Here is a 21893-nt window from a genome sequence, read left to right on the forward strand (position 1 = left end):
TTATATTTACAACAACTGGACAGCAGTCATATCCTCCAGAGAACCATAAAATAATGGGAGTAATAACTTGGCAACATTTTCATTAGAATATCTTCTATTTCATTGGAATACTGGGCCTGTATTCACAAAACATCTTAAGGTTAAAAATACCTCCTGACTTGCCGATTTAGGAGAAAATCTTAAAAATAGTGGGTGTATAAGTCCTAAATTTAGGAGTCCTAAATTTTTGCAAGTATTTCACAAAGCGTTTTAGCGCTAAAATTAGCTCATAAATCTGTGAAACGTTAGGAGTAGTGAAGAGGACTCCACTAAGACCAAATCTGAAATATCCTAAAATGGCTGTTGCCAGCAATCTACCTCGGAATATAAATATTTTTTTTCTAATTGGTTTGGTTTGGAGGTTATCCCAACACCAAATGTTTGATTATATCCTTAGCTGATCGCATCCAGTTTGGTTTTCTTTTATGTTTGCATGTCTTACTATCAGCCATGATTAATCTGCCAATTAAAAGGCTGTTTATATGCATATTAACAAAATTTTATTAGTTGCTTAGTCGCAGAAAAAAAAAAAAATCCACATGAGGTGGCAAAATCACGCAGTCCGTGACGGACAAATCATTAACGGCTGGTCTATGTGGTAACATAGTACATTGGACAGGACATCCATATACTCCCCTAACATCCATCGACCTCAAATTAGGTTTATCATCTGAGATATGTATGTAGTAGCAACTTTACATGGCAGCTCAATCTAATGTTAGCCTAGATAAAAGAGCGCATGTTTGTGCGGAGTGTGGAAGCTGCAGTAACACTGCAGGAGGAGGTGCCCCCTCCAACAATTTGCTCTCAAAAAACACAACTTAATTTTTTCACACACATAATAAAAATAAATCATATTTATCATCAAAAAATAATTTTTTTTTCATTCGCACTCACAAAAAAAACCAACGAAATGTTGTGCTTTTGTAAAATAATTAGCCTAAAGCAAACAGGATGCGCTTTCTGCAGTCTTGGACTCTGTGAACTTGAGCGTGTCACTTCGAAACTCCGTGGATGCTTGCCTTATTACAGACATGAAAAATATATCTATAGAGAGTGAAACTTTTAAATTAACCAGTTCAAACAGAAAACAAATATTCTCACATTATGTAGCTAATCCGTATGAAACATGCATGCAGGTGCTGCAGAGATAAGTCAGTGTCGCAGAGTTCATCTCTTAAACCGAAAACAGAAAGCATAGTGTAACAATAAATTACGACGTTACAATAAATTAAACCGTTAATGCGGTGTACTTGCTGTTTTGCCCTAACAAATTCATAATTATTATATTTGCCGGTGTGCTGTAGCAAGCTTTTTTTTGCGTGCGCTTGAGTGCGTTAGACTGTAGGCACTTAAAGGCTCATTATTATGATTTATATGGTTTATTAATAAAAGTGCGACTAATGGTCTACTAATGCTTAAAATGAACGACTTCTAGTCGACCAGAAAAATCTAGTCGAGGGCAGCCCTAATGCATATTGACTAATTGTTTATGAAAAGCATACATATAAGAGGCTGACAATTAGCTGAATATATAGCCTAATTACTTGTTTAATTAGTGACACTTAGCCTGCATTTTAAAATCATTATTTGAATGTGGCAATTAACATTTTTATTTTAAAACCTTTATTTGAGTATGGCAACATAATATTGCGCTCTACAATATTTCTATGAATAAATCTCTGACAGAGACTATCAGCCAATCACTGTGTGCATAGTTAGTAAGTATGCGGACATCATCCATAGCAACGAGGTCAACCCCGCCCTTACTCTTAGCTTAAGACTTCTGTCTATTCCTTAGTAAAAGTTTGTCTCAGCAGCTTTGTGAATTGGTTTTAAGAAAAAACTCTTAGCTAAAAACTTTTACTGCTATTTTAGGAGAACTCTTAGTGGTAAGATAAAATGTTTTGTGAATACGGGCCCAGATCTATTAATTTCTTTCCTTATTGACTTGTGTCTGCCCAAAATGCCTGATTAACGTACTGTATATCCTGGGTTCCTCTACAAAAGACATGTATGAAATTGATGCCCTGTTTGGTAACAGAAAGTCATAATCAAACTTAGTCTTCAGTGTCACATGATCCTTCAGATATTATTCTAATATGCTGATTTAGTGCCCAGTTATTATTAGTGCTCAATTATAAATAATGGTTCTTAATTATTATCAATGTTGAAAACAGTTTTTGCTGCTTAACATTTTTGTGGAAACAGTAATAGTTTTTTTAAGGATCCTTTTGATGATTTTTTTCAATACGTCTTTATTGTTACTTTTGATCAATTGCATGAGTCCTTACTGAATTAAAAAATCAATTTCTTCTTCTTTTTCTTCTTTTTGTATCTTACTTCCCCAGACTTTTTTTTAATCATGGTTTGTAAAACAAATATTAGGCAGCAAAAACTGTTTTCAACACTGATAATAATAATGTTTGTTGAGCGGCAAATCAGCATATTAGAATGATATCATGTGACACTAAAGAATGGAGTAATGATGCTGAATATTCAGCTACTTTCTTCAGTTTTATTTTCTATCTAAGGCTACATACTAGTATATATTGTGAGTGCACACATAACCTTTGTTTTTCAGCATATAGATATGAGCACTTTGTTAAAATACAGTGTTAGCGGTGGGTAGATTTTAATGAACACACATCAAAGCAAAACATACGCAGAGTGTTCAATACACGCTTTTCTACTTTATTATTGCTGAGTCTCATACAAAGGAGGTTTGTCTCAAAGCAGCTTTACAAAGTGATGATTTGGAACAGATTTATTTTACATCATATTTAAAATACATTTTTCCTTTGCCCACAGAAAAACTACCAGAAATAGATCCAGTTCTCACTGTTGTTCTAAACGAGCCCAAGAGATCATCATATTTCACGTCTTGGTCCCACACCTGCAGCTCTAGTGTCTGACCAGATCTACAGCCTGAGAAGCTGTAGCTTGATGTCCACACAGGATAAGAGGTACCCGGGAAATGATTTGTTTTCTTGTATTCACCACCGCACCAGATCTTGACATATGGATCGGGTGTGTTTCCAAGAGCATCACCAGGCAGGTTAGTTCCTTTTAAACCAGACAGAACAACAGCGGCACTGGAAAAGTCCAGCTGAGACACCAGCATCAGCACGGCTAGAGACACCAGCCGAAGATGATAAAAGACTGCCATGGCTGCCAGAAAGAACAGATGTTCAGTTATAATGAAGTTTTAACACACACAAATATTGAAAGGAGGAAATAATAATACATTACAAGTAGAAGCTGAGGTGTGATTGAGCGTTGAAATGCCTTACCTCACTTGTGTTAGAGTCTGTATGAATGCCTCCTGATCTTCACCGCTTTAAAGCCAATGCTATCACAAAAATCTTCCCACAGGTGATCAACAGGTGGTTAAATCCCATACGTATCTTTGTTGAATATTATCATGAAACAGTGGTCTATTTACATTGGTCAAGTTGCCAAGTGTGTGTAAAATTGCATCCTAAGAAGGCTTAAAAGTGATCATTTAAAATAAGTTTAGTAATTCTGTCCTCAGTGGCTACAACAGCAGAAAACACTTGGTCAGTGACATACAAGAATGTACATTATAAAGAAATAAATAATCTTTTAAACATTTTGTCCAAATTCATGTTGATTTAAGATTAAAAAATAAAATAAAATTGTGGTGCAACCATCTAGCAATTTTTAAATGTAAATGGCTTGCAATTTTTTTTTTTTTAATTTCATGTTGGTTGGACCACATTTGACATAATCTTCTCAAATATTAAAAATAAGTTTTGTTATAATACTTTTATGTGTATAATAGACTGTATTTGTGACAGTCAGAAAGCACATGGAAGTGCAATTGCTTATTAGTTGCGCTCAGAATCCAATGGATATGAATATGAAGAGAGTCTTGCTCAAGGAAAAGACACGTAGTGCACACACACATTTGGAAGGACAGGGCACTGAGTGCATGTGCACACATGGTGTCGTTCACACCTTTAACATGTACAGTATGATCATGACTAATCAAGAGTTTGAGATGGACATACAGTACACGACACATTAAGGGTGGGCGCAAATAACACTCAGTATATTCTTAAATGTACCAGACAGTGATAGTTAGTTAATGTTTTTGCATAATTGTAGTGTTTATTGATATATGTTACTCTCATGGTGTTTTGTCTTTGTATATATGACCTTGTGTGCTGTCTATATGCAGAGGTATACTTTTACAACAGGGGTACTGTAGCTCTTTATTTCGTAAGCATGATTAAAAGGTTAATTTTGGCCAAGTTATAATGACATGTGTTCCATAATGGAAGTGCAATGGCTTAATTAAATTGGGTATTAGTTGCACTCAGAATCCAATGAATATGAATATGAATATGAAAAAGAGAGCTCAGTAATGAGTTTGAGATGGATATATTACAGTATATGACACATTAAAGGTGTTGCATAATTTTAGTGTGATGTACATGTTACCTGTTTTGTTTTTGTATATATGACCTTGTGTGCTGTCTATATGCAGAGCAGAGGTAGTACTTTTACAGCGGGGATACTGTAACTGTTAGCTCTTTATTTCATAAACATGATTAAAAAGCTTAAAGGGGGTAATATTTCAAATTTTCCTTTCTCTTTGGAGTGTTACAAGCTCTTGGTGAATAAAGAAGATCTGTGAAGTTGCAAAGACTAAAGTCTCAAATCCAAAGAGATATTCTTTATAAAAGTTGAAAGAAAGAAAGAAAGAAAGAAAGAAAGAAAGAAAGAAAGAAAGAAAGAAAGAAAGAAAGAAAGAAAGAAAGAAAGAAAGAAAGAAAGAAAGAAAGAAAGAAAGAAAGAAAGAAAGAAAGAAAGAAAGAAAGAAGGCGTACCTTTTATTCTTGTTGTATTATTATTGTTGCCGCCACCGCCATGCCGTTCTCAAGCTGCCCGCCTCTGCTCACTCAAGCTGGCTGCGGCTCACTCAAGGCCTCTGGCCTCTGCTCACTGAAGGCCACAGTGTGTGACGCTGTTTCGTTGAGAAAGCGAAACTACTTTGTTTTTACTTTCCAAAAGAAGACACGACTAGAAATCATGTTTATATCAAGCTTATAATGGGTTTTATGTTTATGTCTCGTCGCTCCAGCCGGACAAGGCATCAAAGTAAAATTTCCGTCACACGTTTGAGGAATTCGGCCAATCACAACGCGCTGGATAGCTGGCCAATCACAGCACACCTAGATTTTAGAGCGATGAGCCTTGTGAAAATCTACGCGTTTCAGAAGGTGGGGCATAGAGGAGAAATAATAATGTACAGTATGTAGAAAATAATGTGCTTTTTTAACCTTAAACCGCATAAACACATTTCATTACACCAAATACACAAAATAATGTTCTTTTTAGCAGCATCGTATGACCCCTTTAATTTGGACTAAGTTATAATGAAATACATAAACTTGCCGAAAGCATGTGTGACACTGACACTGTCCAATCCGTCATTCTTCATAAAACAATTAATAGGTCTATGTAATAAGAAATACATTTGTGGCTTGCCGCGCAATTATCTGTGTTTGTTAAAATAAACACCGTAAATATGTGTGCATCTTTTACTGGTTTGAAGTATTGAATTCAACAGTTATTTTCACTTATGCATATTTAGTTTAAATATACCTCTCAGGAATAGTTAAGCACACAAATAACATGAATTCACATAAGTAATGCACTGATTTTGGAGCTTTTATCCCTCATGACATGCTGCATTTGAATGTTTTAGTGACAGTGAGGACTGTTTGTAATATAGGCAAATTCTAAATTGCAGAAACCGTATGTGCTTCTGCTTCTTTTTCTTTTTCTTCTAATTTTTGGGGTTATTTTATTTTAATAGAAAGGTTTCTTTTTGTGATGAGAGATTCATGACTTGGTGTTGTGAAAGTCTCTTCTGGTGACTACATTTCATGTCTACCTTCTCTTTTTATGTATTTAACTTTCATTAAAGAAAAAACTCACAAATCTGTCTCTCCCTGTATATAGACGTTACATACCATTACTCTGTGGCTTTATACTAGTGTGAGCAGGAAGAGTAAAAAGCAGGGCTAATATGGCACAAACATATGAGAACAAGAAGTGATTGTGAGTCTGAAGTATTAATTTATGACAGACTGAGCCTGATAAACTGTATTTCTACCATGTAATGAAGCAAAACCCTTTTAAAAATAGATACAGTGGGAACTGAGAAGCAGAGACAATTTTCATTTATTAGTTTTCTTATTTCTAAGCAGCATTTGAAGAAAATTATGTCAGCAGTGAGAAGATTGAGAAAAATATCAGTGAAAAACATAAACAGAGTTTAGATTTTTATTACCAGACTAGTCACAGTAGAGGTTTGTCTTTATTTATTGTGACAACTCATACTTGTAAAACATTGTGCCTTTTTTCGGATAACAATGAAGAGCGAAAGACCCATATTGCACCTGTTCATTACATGTGCCCAAGTGATCATCAAAATTCAGGTCTTTGTCCCACACCTCCAGCTTCAGGGTTTCAGTTGCTTTGCAATTTGGGAAGTAGAACTCTGCAGACCATGTAGGATGAGCATTATCTTTGTGAAATTCTGTCTGTCCCCCAAAAGTAGAGCCACACCAGACCTTGACGTATGGATCAGGTTTGTTTCCAGCAGGGTCACCGTTGAGGTCCCTGGCATGTAAGCCAAACACCCGAACACCAGCACTGGCGAAGTCCAGCTGAGACGCCAGCATCAACACGGCCAGAGAAACAAGCCGAAGATGATCAAACACTGCCATGGCTGTCAGAAAGAATACATGTTCAGTTATAATGATGCAACAAACAAATATTAAATGTCAAAATGATTCAGTGTTAAAGATATCTACCTCACTTGCATTAGAGTCTGTATGAATGCTTCCAGACCCTCACCCCCTTTATAAAGCCATTTTAACCTAAAAAATCTTCCAAAAGGTGATAAACAGGTGGTTAAATCCCATGCTTATCTGTGTGAAATATAAAACATAGTGGCCTATTTACATTTGTCAAGTTGCCAACAGTGTGTCAAACTAGGCCTACATCCTAAGGTCATAAGAGATCATAGAACCAATGCATTAAAAGCATTTTAATGATTAATTGCCCTGAGCAGCTACAACAAACTCATTTCACTGGTCGAAGGACTGACTCAGAATCCAATGTTACCAACATGTAAAAGTGAGTCTTGTTCAAGTACAAGACACGTAGTTCACATACACATGTGAAAGAACAGGTGGTCATTCACACTTTTATCAGATAGTAACATGGCGGATTGACCATCTGCCAATTCTGGCAAATGCGAGGGTCCAGACCATTTTCTTTAATGTGGGCCTGTCAGATTAATTTTTTAGATAAATAGTTTTTACAGGCCAACAGGGCATAGGGCATAGGGCCGCTGTACAATGTGGGTGGTCCATTGCGTAAATATACATAAAGATAGTAAATGTACATAGCTATATCCGTCCATCGGCACAGACGAATGACCCGCGCGGTCTTCTGTAATTTCACGTGTCTAAGGAAATTATTATTATTATTTTTTTAAAAAGACACGTAGGCCTATAATTCTCAAACTTACCCTAGAACATTGTAAATCTGAAGGCTTTCACTTTCAAGTACCATGATTAGGAAAGTGACATATAGGCTGTAATAAAAATATAATTTGCTATTTCACATGCATTCGCCTATTTTATACACACGGTCAAATGTTTGACATCATTAATTGTTTTTTTTTTTTTGTTTGTTTTTTTTTTTGACAGAAGGCTAAATTTGTGTGATCAGAAATACAGTAAAAATAATAATATAAAATATTACACTTACAAATAGTTGTCTTCCGTTAAAGATATTTGAAAATGTAGTAATTTTTGTGATGAAAGCGGAATTTTCAGCATCATTAGCCTACTTCAGTCTTCAGTGTCATATGGTTCTTCAGAAGTTATTCTAATACGCTGTTTTGCTGCTTAATTATTATCAGTCATTATTTGTGATCAATTATTACTAATGGTTCTTATTATTATCAATACTGAAAACTGTTTTTGTTTAATATTTTTGTGGAAACTGTGATACTTAAAATTTTTCAGGATTATTTTAATAAAACAACCTAAAATAAACAGCAATTTAAAAAAACCCAAAAATAAAAATTATAAAAAACCACACTATAACTAAAGGTAATTTAATGCAACCTTGTTGAATAAAATTATTAATATATATATTACTCTAAGACTGAATGGTAATGTATCACCTTTTTCCATAAAAATATGAACCAGCACAACTGTTTTCAACTTTGATAGTTATCAGAAAAGTTTTTTTCTAGAGCAGCAAATCAGCATATTAGAATAATTACATTCCAAGTCTTCTAGAGCAGAGCAGAGCATTGTGTCATATGGACTGATATCATTAACTTTAGTGATATTAAACTGTCCCTCTTAAAGAGATGTGATGTGTCATATACAGCAGGAATGACCAATTATAATATTAATAAGTATGCCAGTCTTTCATTAATGTTAATAAGAATTTCCAAATAAAAAAATTAAAAAATTAAAATTACATTTTATTTCTGTATTGTGTTATATTTTTATGTTAGTAAGTAGTTTTAAAAATTGCTCTGTTCATAATGAGCTAGCGGGTTTATGGTGTGGTGGGCCGCTCTGTGCCAGAAAGTCTAGATTCATTTTTTAGCCCCAGTCCGCCCATGGAAAGTAACAAGTAATGGATGAAGATTTAGGGACCTCCAAACCCACACATTTATGATCAAGTAATTCACATCAATGTTGTCATCTTTCACCATTTCATCCAAAACATTTTATTATTATGTAGGTTGACTAGTATGAACACACTGATAAATATACTGTATATTACATTCCTGAAGCTGGGTACAAATATCTATCACAAATGAGTATCTATAGAAATCTATAGAAATTAAATGCACTGAAGTATTAAAAGCTCTTTCATTTTTTCTCTTAATTCTTAGCAAAAAAAGTTACGATGGGCAGATATAAACTAGCAATTCTGAGAAAAAAGTCTGAATTGTGAGATATAAGCACAATTGCGAGTTATAAAGTCTGATTTGTGAGAAAGTGCAATTGGAAAAACAAGTCAAAAGTCTAAATTGCCTTTTTATATTCCATCGCAGAAACAAGCTTTCATAGTTCTGTACTCTGAACAGCCAGATAAGCTTTATTACCACCACAAACTGAAAAACAGAGACAACCTTGGTTTAAGACTTTTATTAGCATCTTTTGTTAGTGAATAGACAATTAAAGATTTTGATGAACAGTGCAAAACATTCAGTACTGTTCTACTTTATTATATCAGGCTTGTTACAGTGGAGGTTTGTTTTAAAGCAGCTTTAAAAAAAAAATGCTGGTGTGGAACTAACCGTGTAAACAGCTTTACAAATACCTGGCTGCTTCAAAGCTGTAATACAGGGCTCCATTTTTCAGATCACAAGTACCGGTGGAAGACCCATATTGCACCTGTCTTACACACGTGCCCAAGTTATCATCAAAATTCAGGTCTTTGTCCCACACCTGAAATTTCAGGTCATCCTTTGCTTCGCAATTTGGGAAGTTGAATTCTGCAGACCATGAAGGATTAGCGCTATCCCTGCGAAATTCTGTCATCCCTCCAAAAGTAGAGGCACACCAGACCTTAACGTATGGATCAGGATCGTTTCCGGCAGGATCACCGGTGAGGTCCCTGGCATGTAAGCCAAACACCCGAACAGCAGCACTGGTGAAGTCCAGCTGAGACGCCAGCATCAACACCGCCAGAGACACCAGCCCAAGATGATCAAACACTGCCATGGCTGCCAGAATGAATACATGATCAGTTATAAAGATGTAAAACACAAATACTGAAATGTAAAAATAATATTGTGTCTTAAACGTGTCAAGATGCTGAATGTTAAAGATAGCTTACCTCACTTGTATTAGATTCCGTATGAATGCTTTATGATCCTCACCCCCTTTATAAAGCCAGTACCATCTTCCAATAGGTGATCAGATATTTAAATGTCATGCAGATCTGTGTTAAGTTTCTGTGTTGGCCTGTTTACATGTCAAGCTGCCATGAGTGTATAAAATGTTATCCCCCCAAAATAACAGAAGCAGTGCATTAAAATAATTTTAGCAACTACTGTATATCCTGAGTTTAAATCATGTTTCATCTTTTAAAAAAATATATTTACTTGGCCATGTGGGTTTGTTTGTGACAATCTGCACGCATGTCGAAAAGATATGGAACTGCAATGAACTCAATTGACTGATTGCTGGTCTGACTCAGAATCCAAGGTCACCAGTATGAAGAACAGTCAAGACACATAATGCACGTACACATTTAGGAGGACGGGGCAGAGTGCATGTACACATGTGGAAGGACAGAGTGTGTGCCACTCACCTGCAAATATGATCACAACCAGATGAGATTTGGTACCACCACCCCCACGTAATTCACATCAATGTTCTCATCTTTCACCCAAACTTAAAACCAAAACAACACATTCTCTTTCTACATCAGATACAGGTTGGCTTGTACGAACACAAATAATTATTGGATATACACTATATGACATATTTAAAGGTGGGCACAATAAACAGAGTGCAGTAGTACAGACATATTAGAGTAACTGATATTAAATGCACTTTAAATCTCATCAGCTCTATTGCTCTGAACGGCATGATAGCTAATCCAGCATCCACTGAGCATTGAGAAACAGAAGCAAGCTTAATTTATTTAAATGACTTTTATTAAGTTTACAAATAGGGTAACAAATGCCGTTTTATTGGAGCGCAAAGCTCAGTTTTATATGAAGCTTGAACATCCTATACTTAGTGCAAAACGTACAGTTAAACAATGTATGTTTTTATTTGGTTTTCATTTTAAGTAACTCTTTTAACATTTTGTACAATGTTAGCTATCATACGGAGAAAAAAAAAAGAAAAGACAAAAAAAAAAAAAAAACAATAACTCAATGACAGGTCAGTAGCATTAAGTAAACATTGTTCTGTTGTATTTCTTTCCGCAGGAGAGGGACTAGTAAGGAGGGATTCATTTAATAAGATAGTTTTGAGTAAGTTTGTGTGCATTTTCTGTGTAACTAAAGTCTCATGCAAAAAGAAAGAAAAAATACATTTTATTATTTGTTTTTTCATTATAAACTGAATGTCTAGCGATACTGAATGGCTCGTTCGTGCATCAGCACGCTACTTCTTTTGTTTTTAAAGCAAAGAAAAAGGACTTTTATTTATTTATTTATTTTTCTTTTTCAAGGTATAAGCACCCTCTACAGTCAAACAGGAGGACCTGTTTCTTATAGCGAGAGCAAATGAACACTTGCGTCATATCTGGAACAGGGACATGGCACTCAGAAGGTAGTATTTCATTGGTCTGAACACTGAGCAGGTTGGACCTCTTTGTTAAAGACCTTTTGATGTGTTCACAGTTTGAACAAACCGAGCGACGTAAAGTGGGTAAAAACGAGCTGTCTATAGGTAAAGCATTGTGTACAAAGCAAGTGATAAAGGTATAATGATCAGATTTTGAATATGATTAGAAAAAGCTGATAATTGGCCAAAGATTTAAAGCTTCACAGGCCTCAAAGGTAACCAATCCTGTATCCAAACCCCAATCCATCTGATTTTATCCACCATTTTGCAAGTCACCTTGTGTTTTGGCCCGACGAGAAAACCGGAAGAGGACGGTAAGAGTGTGAATGTGCATGCTGGGATGCATGTAGGAGCTTTGTAGTACAGGCAGCAGAAAGGCCTCTGAACATATGACAAAAAAAAGTACTGTCCCCAACATTCTGCTACACAAGACCGGCTTGAAGGACATAGGGAAGAAAAACCAACCAAGTGAATGAAATCAAAACCCTCATAACCCAATTTAAAAACAAAGGAAATCTGTACATGGATTTTGTCATTTATCTAATGAAGGCCACTTCCTGTGTTTTATAATGGGCTTTTTTTCTTACCATTGTAATTATTGCATTATTCCATGGCATTGCAGAAGAGGGTTTAGGGCTAGAGGAAAACTAGGTTTGTCTCTTCGCTGCTCACCGTCACCCACCCGTTTTTGTTGACATGCTTGATGTATGAATTTATCAGGAGGATATACAGATGGATGCCTGTGGCATTCATTCCATTTTAGGTCAGCAAACCTGTAATCGAACCCCTTGACAAATGTTTGGGGCTGGGTGGAGAAGGATGCCATCACTACACACCTTAACAATAAAAATGGTCACACCTTCTTTGGCCACGTAACATTGCACACAAGTGTCTGTGTTTTATTTTTTTTATCTTATCCCTTGTGTCATTGTGCATCATCCCCGTGGCGTATCTGTGAGCATGCATGCAGATTCTGGCATCTTCTTTCTCAAATATCAACTCTTGTGACAGAATCTCCGTAATGCACTCAAACGCTTGCCCAATCCGCCCCCCTTGCTTCCTTCAACTCAAGAGTTATTTAGGCCTAAGCCCTGCCCTACGTGGACTACAGGTTGGGTCCATCCGGGTGGCTGACTGACTTTTGCAAAGTGCTGATGTGGAAGGTCTGTAAAGGGGTGGGAACCTGGGGATACAGGGGTTGCGAGGTGGCCAGAAGACCGGCCTGGGTGTGTGCGATTGAACCAGCCCACTGGGCGCTGTAAGGTGCAGAGGGGTAGCCATACTGCGGCGTGTGCAAGTATGAAATACATTTGTCAGCAGGAATAGGAGAAACAGATATCATATGGCACAAACATCTGAGAATGAGAAATGATTGTGAGACTACTTTGATTTGACTTTTATTGGTAGGATTACATTGTGATTACACATTTTTTGCTAACATATAGACTAGAAGCATTTTGATGAACATATTAATCAACAGTTATTACTCTTGAGCATTTTACAATGGAGGTTTGTCTCAAAGCAACTTAACAAAGTGCTGAGAGATTTACTGAACATTATAAGTGTAATACAGAGTTCCTGCATTCAGAGAACAAACAGCATTGAAAACTCCTCTTGACAAGCTTTTGGTGCACGTGCCCAAGTAATCATCAAATATCAGGTCTTTGTCCCACACCTCCATCTTCAGGGTTTGACCGACTCTGCAGTTTGGGAAGCTGAACGTTGCTGACCATGAAGGATTAGCAACATCCCTTTGATATTCTGTCTGCCCCCCAAAAGTAGAGCCACACCAGATCTTGATGTATGGATCGGGTTGGTTTCCGAAAGGGTCACCGGTGAGGCCTCTGGCATATATAGAAGACACTCGAACAGCAGCACTGGCAAAGTCCAGCTGAGACGCCAGAATCAGCACGGCCAGAGACACCAACCTAAGATGATAAAAGACTGCCATAGCTGCCAGAAAGAACAAACGTTCAGTTATAATGATTTAACACACAGATATTGAAATTCGAACAGAATTTTTTAAAAGAGGCAAAACGTTTACAGTGTGCATGTTTTCTGATCCTTACCCCTTTCATGAAGCCATTGCAATCACAAAAATCAGCAGCTAATTTAAACCCTTGCATACAGTATCTGTTGTCAGATTAGTGATACAACTTGTATTTTGTAACCAGCTGCTAAGAGTGTATAAAATAATTTATAATTTACTGTCCGGAGCCAGCTACAAAATCAAAGAAGTTTTAGTTTTTTTCTATCTCCAATTGAATACTCTGCAACTAAAGAATAACTTACTGCTTTTATGATATTTATTTTATTTTATTTTTGCACTTTACATCTTTATTTGATAAGACAGTAACAGTCATTTCCTAGCAAAGCAAATTTAGCAAATTCAACATACAGAGGACAAGAAAATTGACCAAATTTAGTAGTCAGAGAGACATTTCAAGGTAATACTCTAACAAAAAACATTCTTATTTTGTAAGGAAACCAGGGAAACCTTACCTTGTCCAAGCTGAATGAAAACCAAGTTTAAGTTGGTTCAGGAGTGTGTCTAAAGGCTTGTCTTCTCAGTTTCTGTCTGTTCAAACATTTGGTCCAGGTCTGGTTAAATACCATTTTGATACCCCCCCACCACACCCACACACACCCATGTTTTAGTGCACACCCATGAGATTTGCATGATTACCTTTTTTTTTTTGATGCCAAAGACACATTTCAAGGTATTATTCAAGACAAGCTTTATATGCAAACAATAAAAGCATACATGAATAAGATGCTTGGAACTCTTTTATGATTTTTCTAGAAAAAGAAAACAGTGAGGATATAATTGATTAGATAATAGAAGATATGTAAGAAAAGAAACAATGTCAGAAATGTCTTATACTAGGAGGCCTTTATTTATTTATTATTATTATGTGTATGTATGTATATTTGTATGTACTGTAAATGTATGTATATGGGTATTTGTCTTTATGTATATAGATTTTTTTTCAGTTTGCCTCTTGATTGTTGCATGTGAATTTATATGAGCATTTCTGCTAGAAGTTTGTGTCGTTATAACTAGCTATTTTTGTTATGTAGCGTTAAAAGCAATATAAGATATAAAAAAGCATACATGAATAAATGAGTCATTATTATTATTATTTACCGTGCTTTTTGTACTTCTGCAATATTGTGCACATGCAGACTTTCTGTTTTTCAAAATGTGCAGCATACAACAACAAAAATAATAATAAGGAAATAAATAAAAAATCTGTGTGGAATTCTGTTTCCCACCATTAGGACAAAAATGTGATAACTTGTGGAGCAGGTTTCTGTGTGTTTTTAATTGCTTTGACATCCATTTTTTGTGTTTGGGTGTGCATAAAAATGAAAGTGAAAATGAAAATATTAATTTAATAACTGGTTTGTACTCTCAAACAGGTTTTTCTCAATTTTTAGCATCATTACTTCGTTCACATGATCCTTCAGAAATTATTCTAATATTCTGATTTGCTGCTCAGAAACGATTTATTATTATTATTATGTTAAATAAACAGCTGAGTAGAATTTTTTCAGGTTTCTTTGATGATAAAAATATATATTTACGCTTTTGAACTGTTTTAAATATTGACAATAATAATAAAAAATGTTGAACAGCAAATCAGCATATTAAAATGGTTTCTGAAGGATCATGTTACACTGAAGACTGGAGTAATTGATGCTGAAAATTCAGCTTTGACGTCAAAGGAATAAATTACATTTTAAAATATATTCAAATAGAAAAAGTTATTTTAAATACTAAAAATATTTCATTATATTACTGCTTTTGCTGTTTAAAAATGTTTGACTGGTAGTGTAGAGGTACTCATATTTTAGCGGGACAGTCATATTCCACACACCACATTTTTGTCAATTAAGCCCTGACCTCTTTTTGAAAACCATGGCCCCACCCTTGAATGCCACTTTAAGGTTTCTTTTTGTGATGAGAGATCCATGACCTGGTGTTGTGAAAGGTCTCTTCTGGTGACTACAATTCATATCTCCCTATTTATTAAAGAAAAGAAACCTCACGCATCTGTCTCTCTCTGTATCTACACGTTACAGAATACCACTACACATGTAATCTGTGACTTTATACATACTTCTGCAGTGTATATATGTACTGTGCATTGTGCACATTATACAGATTTTTCTGTACGCATGATGAATACACTGATGATCTTTGACATCTGAAAGTAAATACTTTGACCTTCTCATTATAATATGATGAATGAAGAAACATAAAGCATAATTCTTGCCATATTTTTCTCTGTACATTAAGCCTGTTTGTTAGCATGTCACTACGGCTTACGATAACTTTCCGTGATGACAACTTGTGTAGCAAGTTACTTTCTGTTTTTAATTGCATGTGTCCTTTTTTATGTTTGGGTGTGTATAAAAATGACAATCATATTTGTAGAATAATAGGATTCGTTTGTGCCATCAGGCTTCCTGCGATCAGATCTCTGCTTTAAACTAAAGAGAAACTACTGAAGGAGATCTTCACATATCACAAGATCATACCACACACACACACACACACACACACACACACAGCTTTAATATTATACATTAAGGTCGGATATAAATAAAATAAAAATATTTATGGCAGAAATTTTTTTAAGTCTCTCATGCTCACCAAAACTGATGACACTAGCGTATATTGTGAGTGCACACACTCTTAAAAATAAAGGTGCTTCACGATGCCATAGAAGAACCTTTTTGTCTAAATGGTTCCATAAAGAACCTTTAACATCTGAAGAACCTTTACATTTCACAAAAGTTTCTTTGTGTCGGGAGAAGGTTCTAAATAAATTCAGCGATCGCAAAATCCTGGAGGGACTGTCTAATAGCCTACACAAGGGCCACATTAAGCTCTTTTGAGTAAAATATCGCTTAAAGGGTTAGTTCACCCAAAAATGAAAATTTTGTCATTACTCACACTCATGTCGTTCTAAACATGTAAGACCTTCATTAATCTTCGGAACACAAATTAAGATATTTTTGATAAAAATAAAATCTGAGAGCTCTCTGACCCTCCGTAGACAGCAACACAACTGCAGTGTTCCCAGGTCCAGAAACAAGCTGTGTCCCAAAGTTGAGTGTGCACACTTCGAAGGCTACGGACTTCGAAGATCAGTGCGTGAGATGCTCCGCCTTCGCAGGATTTCCTAATTCCGCCACCAGGTGTTCCCGATTACCGTTTTGTCGCATAGCAACGGTGCGAGAAGAGAGCTGACAAGAGGACAATCCTGCCAGGATAGGTGGAGCCAGAATGGCTCATTTTTGTTTTTGTTTTACGTCATAATGGAGGAGACGGTAATGTACCTCAGACTTAACCAAGACCGAGGCCAGGTAAATTTCACTGCTTTGCTGCGTCCTTTGTCGGATTACAACTTTGTATAAACTTTAAAATATTTATAAACCGCCATTGGATCCCTTCAGTCAAGTTGTTACCTGCCAAACGCGATCTTTCGCCACCGAAGCAACAGACTGCGTTGCTCTTGGTTTAGTTCGCCGGCCTCGCTACATACATTGGGGTTCTCGCAAACACTGCACTGGACTCACTACCTCAGTTACCACAGTTGATGGATGTACAATCCCTGTTGTCTGGTCCTCTTCTTGCTGTCTATATGCAAATACATGCAGAGAGGGTGGAAATATAAACTTGGTAAACCACCGTTCTCTGGAATATGTCCCACTTAGGGCTCTACCGCCAGCTACTACTTCCTCTGCAACAGTTCAGCCTTCAGTGAAAATGGCTCTAGTAAACGCTAAGTCATTGTCAAATAAAACATTCATTCTGAACAACTCATCTCATGCCTTGGATTTTCTGTTTGTGACTGAAACCTGGCTGAAACCTGATGACCTTTTGTCTGACTGAGCTATCTCCTTCTGACTGTTCTTTTTACAGCTCTCCCAGGCCAAATGGACCTGGTGGTGGTGTAGATAACTTTTTTCAAGAAGTCATTCAAATGTCGACTACTGTCTGTAGATGCCTTTTCTACTTTTGAGGCACAACTCTTGCATATCAGTCTCAGTGCTCCTCTAATCTGCATCCTGGTTTACAGACCACCCAAAGCTAGTACAACGTTTATTCATGAGTTTTCAGACTTACTGTCAAATCAAGTGTCACGCTGTGATAGACTGTTGGTTCTGGGGGATTTTAACTTCCATGTCTGCTGACCCTCTAAACCTATGGTTAAAAATTTTATGAGTCTCATTGACTCGCTCAATTTTGTACAGTGTGTCTCTTCTCCTACTCATAACCTAGGCCACACACTACATCTTATTTTGACTCGCGGTCTCTCTGTACACTCATGTGAAGTACTCGATGCTGGTATTTCTGATCACTGTTCTGTATTATTTGAAACTGCAGTCCCATATGTACAGCCCATCCTCTCCCAGCCTGTATGCAGCTCTCGTGTTTTTCACGCCACTACTGCACTAGAATTCTCTAAATTAGTTTTTTCTAATTCTGAGGTCTCTTTGTCACCTGATATGAACACTGATCAGCTGGTTCTAATTTTCAACTCTGCTTGTTCTACTGCACTGAATACTGCTGCTCCGCTGAAGCCTAGAAAGCAGCAAGCTAGATCTAGTCCTCAACCTTGACTAAATGCTTCTACCCATGTCCTCAGACAAGAGTGCAGGAGGGCTGAATGCAGGTGGAAGAAGGATGGGCTTCAGGTTTCTTATCAAATTTTAAAAGATTGTCTAACCACCTATCAAAAGTCTGTCAGTGATGCAAAATCTCAATACTTTTCAAATTTGATTGCCATGAATGCAAACAGGCCAAAAGTTCTTTTTAAAACTATAAACTCAGTTCTTAATCCAGCCACTTGCTCAGCCCCTGTTGGCAATCTCGAGATCTGTGTAGAATTCTTAGGTTTCTTTGCGCAGAAAGATAAGACAAGATATCAGATCTCACCTCTGTCCTCCTGACATGGTTCATTCTCACCCGATCTCTCCTCCTAGCAATTTCACTGGTTTTAAACCAGTGACTCCATCTCAATTTAGTGCATTAATTTCTAAAATGAAATTTACATATTGTCAATCTGATGTACTGCCTGGCCGTTTGCATAGAGAGGTGTTGGACACTATTAGCCCTGCCCTTTTAACTATTATAAACAGTTTTTTGACTAGTGGGGTTTTTCCAGAGTCTTTTAAACATGCTATAGCCCCTGTTTAAAAAGATCTCACCTTGATCCATCTGTTCTTATTAACTACCGGCCAATTTCTAAACTCCCATTTATTTCTAAGGTTTTAGAGAAACCAGTGCTTTCACAGATTACTTCTTACCTGGATGCTTTTAACATTCTGGATAAGTTCCAATCTGGTTTTAGAGCACAACACAGTACAGAGTCAGCCTTGCTTAAAGTTATGAATGATCTTTTGTTGTCCATTGATTCAGGGTCATCTGCCATTCTGATACTGTTAGATTTGAGTGCAGCCTTCGACACTATTGACCATGACATCCTCTTGAATTGACTCAAATGTGTAGTAGGGGTTCAAGGCACGGCATTATTTAAAGGCTAGGACTTTTTCAGTAAATATCGGGTCGTTCACCTCACCTTCTGCGCCCATCCCTTATGGTGTTCCTCAGGGTTCTATTCTTGGCCCTTTATTGTTCTTGCTCTACATGCTTCCCATAGGCTCCATTCTACAGAAATATGATATTAACTATCACTACTATGCCGATGACCTCCAACTTTACCTTTCAATCAAACATGAAAATGACTCTTCTGTACAACTTCTTTTCTCATGTTTTGATGAAGTGAGAACCTGGATGGCTAATAATTTTTTGCAACTAAACACTGACAAAACTGAGGTGCTTCTGCTAGGCCCCACTGAACTCAATACTACTCTTACAAGTAGGATAGGTTCCCTTAGTGATAACTTAAAACACCATGTAAAAAATCTAGGGGTCCATTTCGATCCATTACTACAATTTGACAAGCATGTAAACACGGTTGTAAAGAGTAGCTTCTTCCACCTCAGATCTGTTGTGAAAGTAAAACATTTTCTCTCTCAAAAAGATCTTGACATTGTGATCCATGCACTAATCTCTTCCAGGCTGGACTATTGTAACTTTCTGTATGTCGGCCTTCCTCATAGCACTCTATCTCGGCTTCAGATGGTTCAAAATGTGGCAGCCAGTTTGTTGACAGGAACAAAAAAAGAGGAAGCATATTACTCCTGTTCTTGCTTCATTGCACTGGCTCCCTATCAAATTCAGAGGGAGATTTTAAGATCCTTCTTTTTGTATACAAGGCATTGCAAAAGTCAGCCCTAGATTATATCTGTGATCATATCCAACCATATACAACCTCTAGGTCATTAAGATCTTAATGCTCCTGTAGCTCAAGTGGTAGAGCATTGCGTTACGAAGCGCAAGGTTGGGGGTTCAATTCCCCGGGAACACATGATAGGTAAAAAAAATTGATAGCCTGAATGCACTGTAAGTTGCTTTGGATGAAAGCGTCTGCTAAATGCATAAATTTTTTTTTTAATTTAATCTTGTAACCAGTTTCTTTTATCTGTCCCTCGTTCTCGCTATAAATCCAAAGGTAACAGAGCTTTCACGGTTGCTGCCCCTAAACTCTGGAACAGTTTACCCTTTACTATCAGGGCCTCTCCATCGCTCTGTGTTTTTAAATCAAACTTAAAGACTAATTTTTACACCCTTGCATTTGAGTGATGCTGTGTACGGTACTTTTGATATGTTTTTTTTTTTGTGTAAATATAACCTTGAACATATTCAGAAGTAAAATGCAACATACACAGTAGTGCAGCAGTGATATTAATACCAAACCATCCGGATGAATTCTTTTTTCAGAACAATACTGTATAACTATACAATACCTTAAGTATATTAGAGTATGCATTTACTCACCCTCAAGTTGTTTCAGGTTTGGAATTTTCATTTTTGGCTGAACTATCCCTTTAGCTAAGGTTTTAAAAATGACTAGTAGTTTCCCCCAATGTGGTATTAGTAGTTACTAAAAGTAGTTTACTAAAGTACCTCAGTATTTCTTCCACTAATTACTTTGTCATAGCTCTAAACAGTTTCTCTTTTCCTTCTTTCTCTAAATCAGACCTCTGTACTTCAGGATAAAGCTGAATGTGCCAGCGCTGGACAGGTTTTTAATGGTTTGGGGCTGAGCAGGGAGGCCCTGACAGTGCTGCTGGATCTTCTGAGAAGAGAAGGGCAACAGTGTTATGGTGCCACAATCCAGACCCTGGTGTTTTTCTTTTGTCTGCCAGTGGTACATCATACAGCGTGATCTCCAGAGTGTTTGACATGCACCTCGTTCAACTGTCACTGCATTATCGCTGAGGAGGTGCTGGCCATTCACCAAGAGATTCACGTCCTGAATTTTTATTTTATGTAACAAAAACAAACTACAGAAATTATGTTGTTTCATTGACAATGTGACATTTAAAAAAGATATTGAAAAACTGCAATGTACCCATTTTTTCCACTGCTTTCTCTTGCCTAATAGAGAATGGCTAATAAATATTGTATTTGTTTAGCATTCTCTCACTCTCAAGAAGAGAAAACAGTCCCTCCATTCTCTCCCTGCTCTCCTTTCCTCTGTCTCTCTCTCTGTCGATATTGCATGGCTTGTTAGTGAACTACGGCTCTGTGTAGTAAATGCCGCTTCGTCTGAAAGCAGGTGATGGAGTAATCACCTGACCGGCTTTACTGACGAGAAGCACTTGACAATCACATGTGATTAATTGCACAGCCCTATTGTGGAGCAGGTTTCTCTGTTATAAATAGCTTTGACATCCATTTTTGTATTGGTTGTGCATAAAAATGAAAGTGAAAATGAAAATATTTAATAAACTGGTTTGTACTCTCAAACAGGTTTTTCTCATCCTGATGAGAAACTGACGGAGTTTTTCTCAGCACCATCAGAGCATTGTGTATTTATATCAGGGTGTGAATGCTGATAATTACAGGGATCTTAGATGGGTTCATTTTATATTTAAAATGAACATTTAAACATTTTTTTTAAATTAATTTGTATTCCTCCCTAGTCACTAGTGAACTTAATTATTGCTGAATGTGTGTATGCTGAAGTGTCTAGTTCTTGTGTGTTTAATCACTTTTGAAGTGATTTTTAAAGATATACACTACCAGTCACGTTTTTGAAAGTAAGATTTTTAATGTTTCTTTAAACAAGTATCTTCTGCTCACCAAGCCTGCATTTATTTGATCCAAAATACAGCAAAACCTGTAACATTTTAAAATATTTTTACTGTTTAATATAACTTTTCTATTTGAATGAATTTTAAAATGTAATTTATGTGATTTCAAAGCTGAATTTTTAGCATCATTTCATTTACACAATCCTTCACAAATCATTCTAATATTCTGATTTGCTGCTCAAAAAAACATTTATTATTATTATTATTGTGTTAAATAAACAGCTGAGTAGAATT

General features: G+C 36.5%; 2 protein-coding genes across 2 annotated transcripts; both read right to left on the minus strand.

Annotated features, from left to right (window-relative positions):
- Nucleotides 1–6343: 6343 nt before the first annotated feature.
- Nucleotides 6344–6805, minus strand: LOC109074605 (C2 domain-containing protein At1g53590-like). Its single transcript, XM_019090622.2, has one exon. It carries the CDS (start codon nt 6801–6803, stop codon nt 6396–6398), a length of 408 nt encoding a protein of 135 aa, XP_018946167.1. The 5' UTR covers nt 6804–6805; the 3' UTR covers nt 6344–6395.
- Nucleotides 6806–9245: 2440 nt separating this feature from the next.
- LOC122137258 (perforin-1-like) lies at nt 9246–10065 on the minus strand. The gene is made up of 2 exons (XM_042723029.1): nt 9955–10065; nt 9246–9841 (listed from the first exon to the last, which is right to left on the minus strand). The coding sequence occupies exon 2, from the start codon at nt 9837–9839 to the stop codon at nt 9426–9428; it is 414 nt and encodes a 137-aa protein (XP_042578963.1). The 5' UTR covers nt 9840–9841; nt 9955–10065; the 3' UTR covers nt 9246–9425.
- Between the last annotated feature and the right edge of the window lie 11828 nt (nt 10066–21893).

The sequence above is a fragment of the Cyprinus carpio genome, chromosome B4 (genome assembly GCF_018340385.1).
Source record: "Cyprinus carpio isolate SPL01 chromosome B4, ASM1834038v1, whole genome shotgun sequence".
Lineage (NCBI taxonomy): Eukaryota > Metazoa > Chordata > Actinopteri > Cypriniformes > Cyprinidae > Cyprinus > Cyprinus carpio.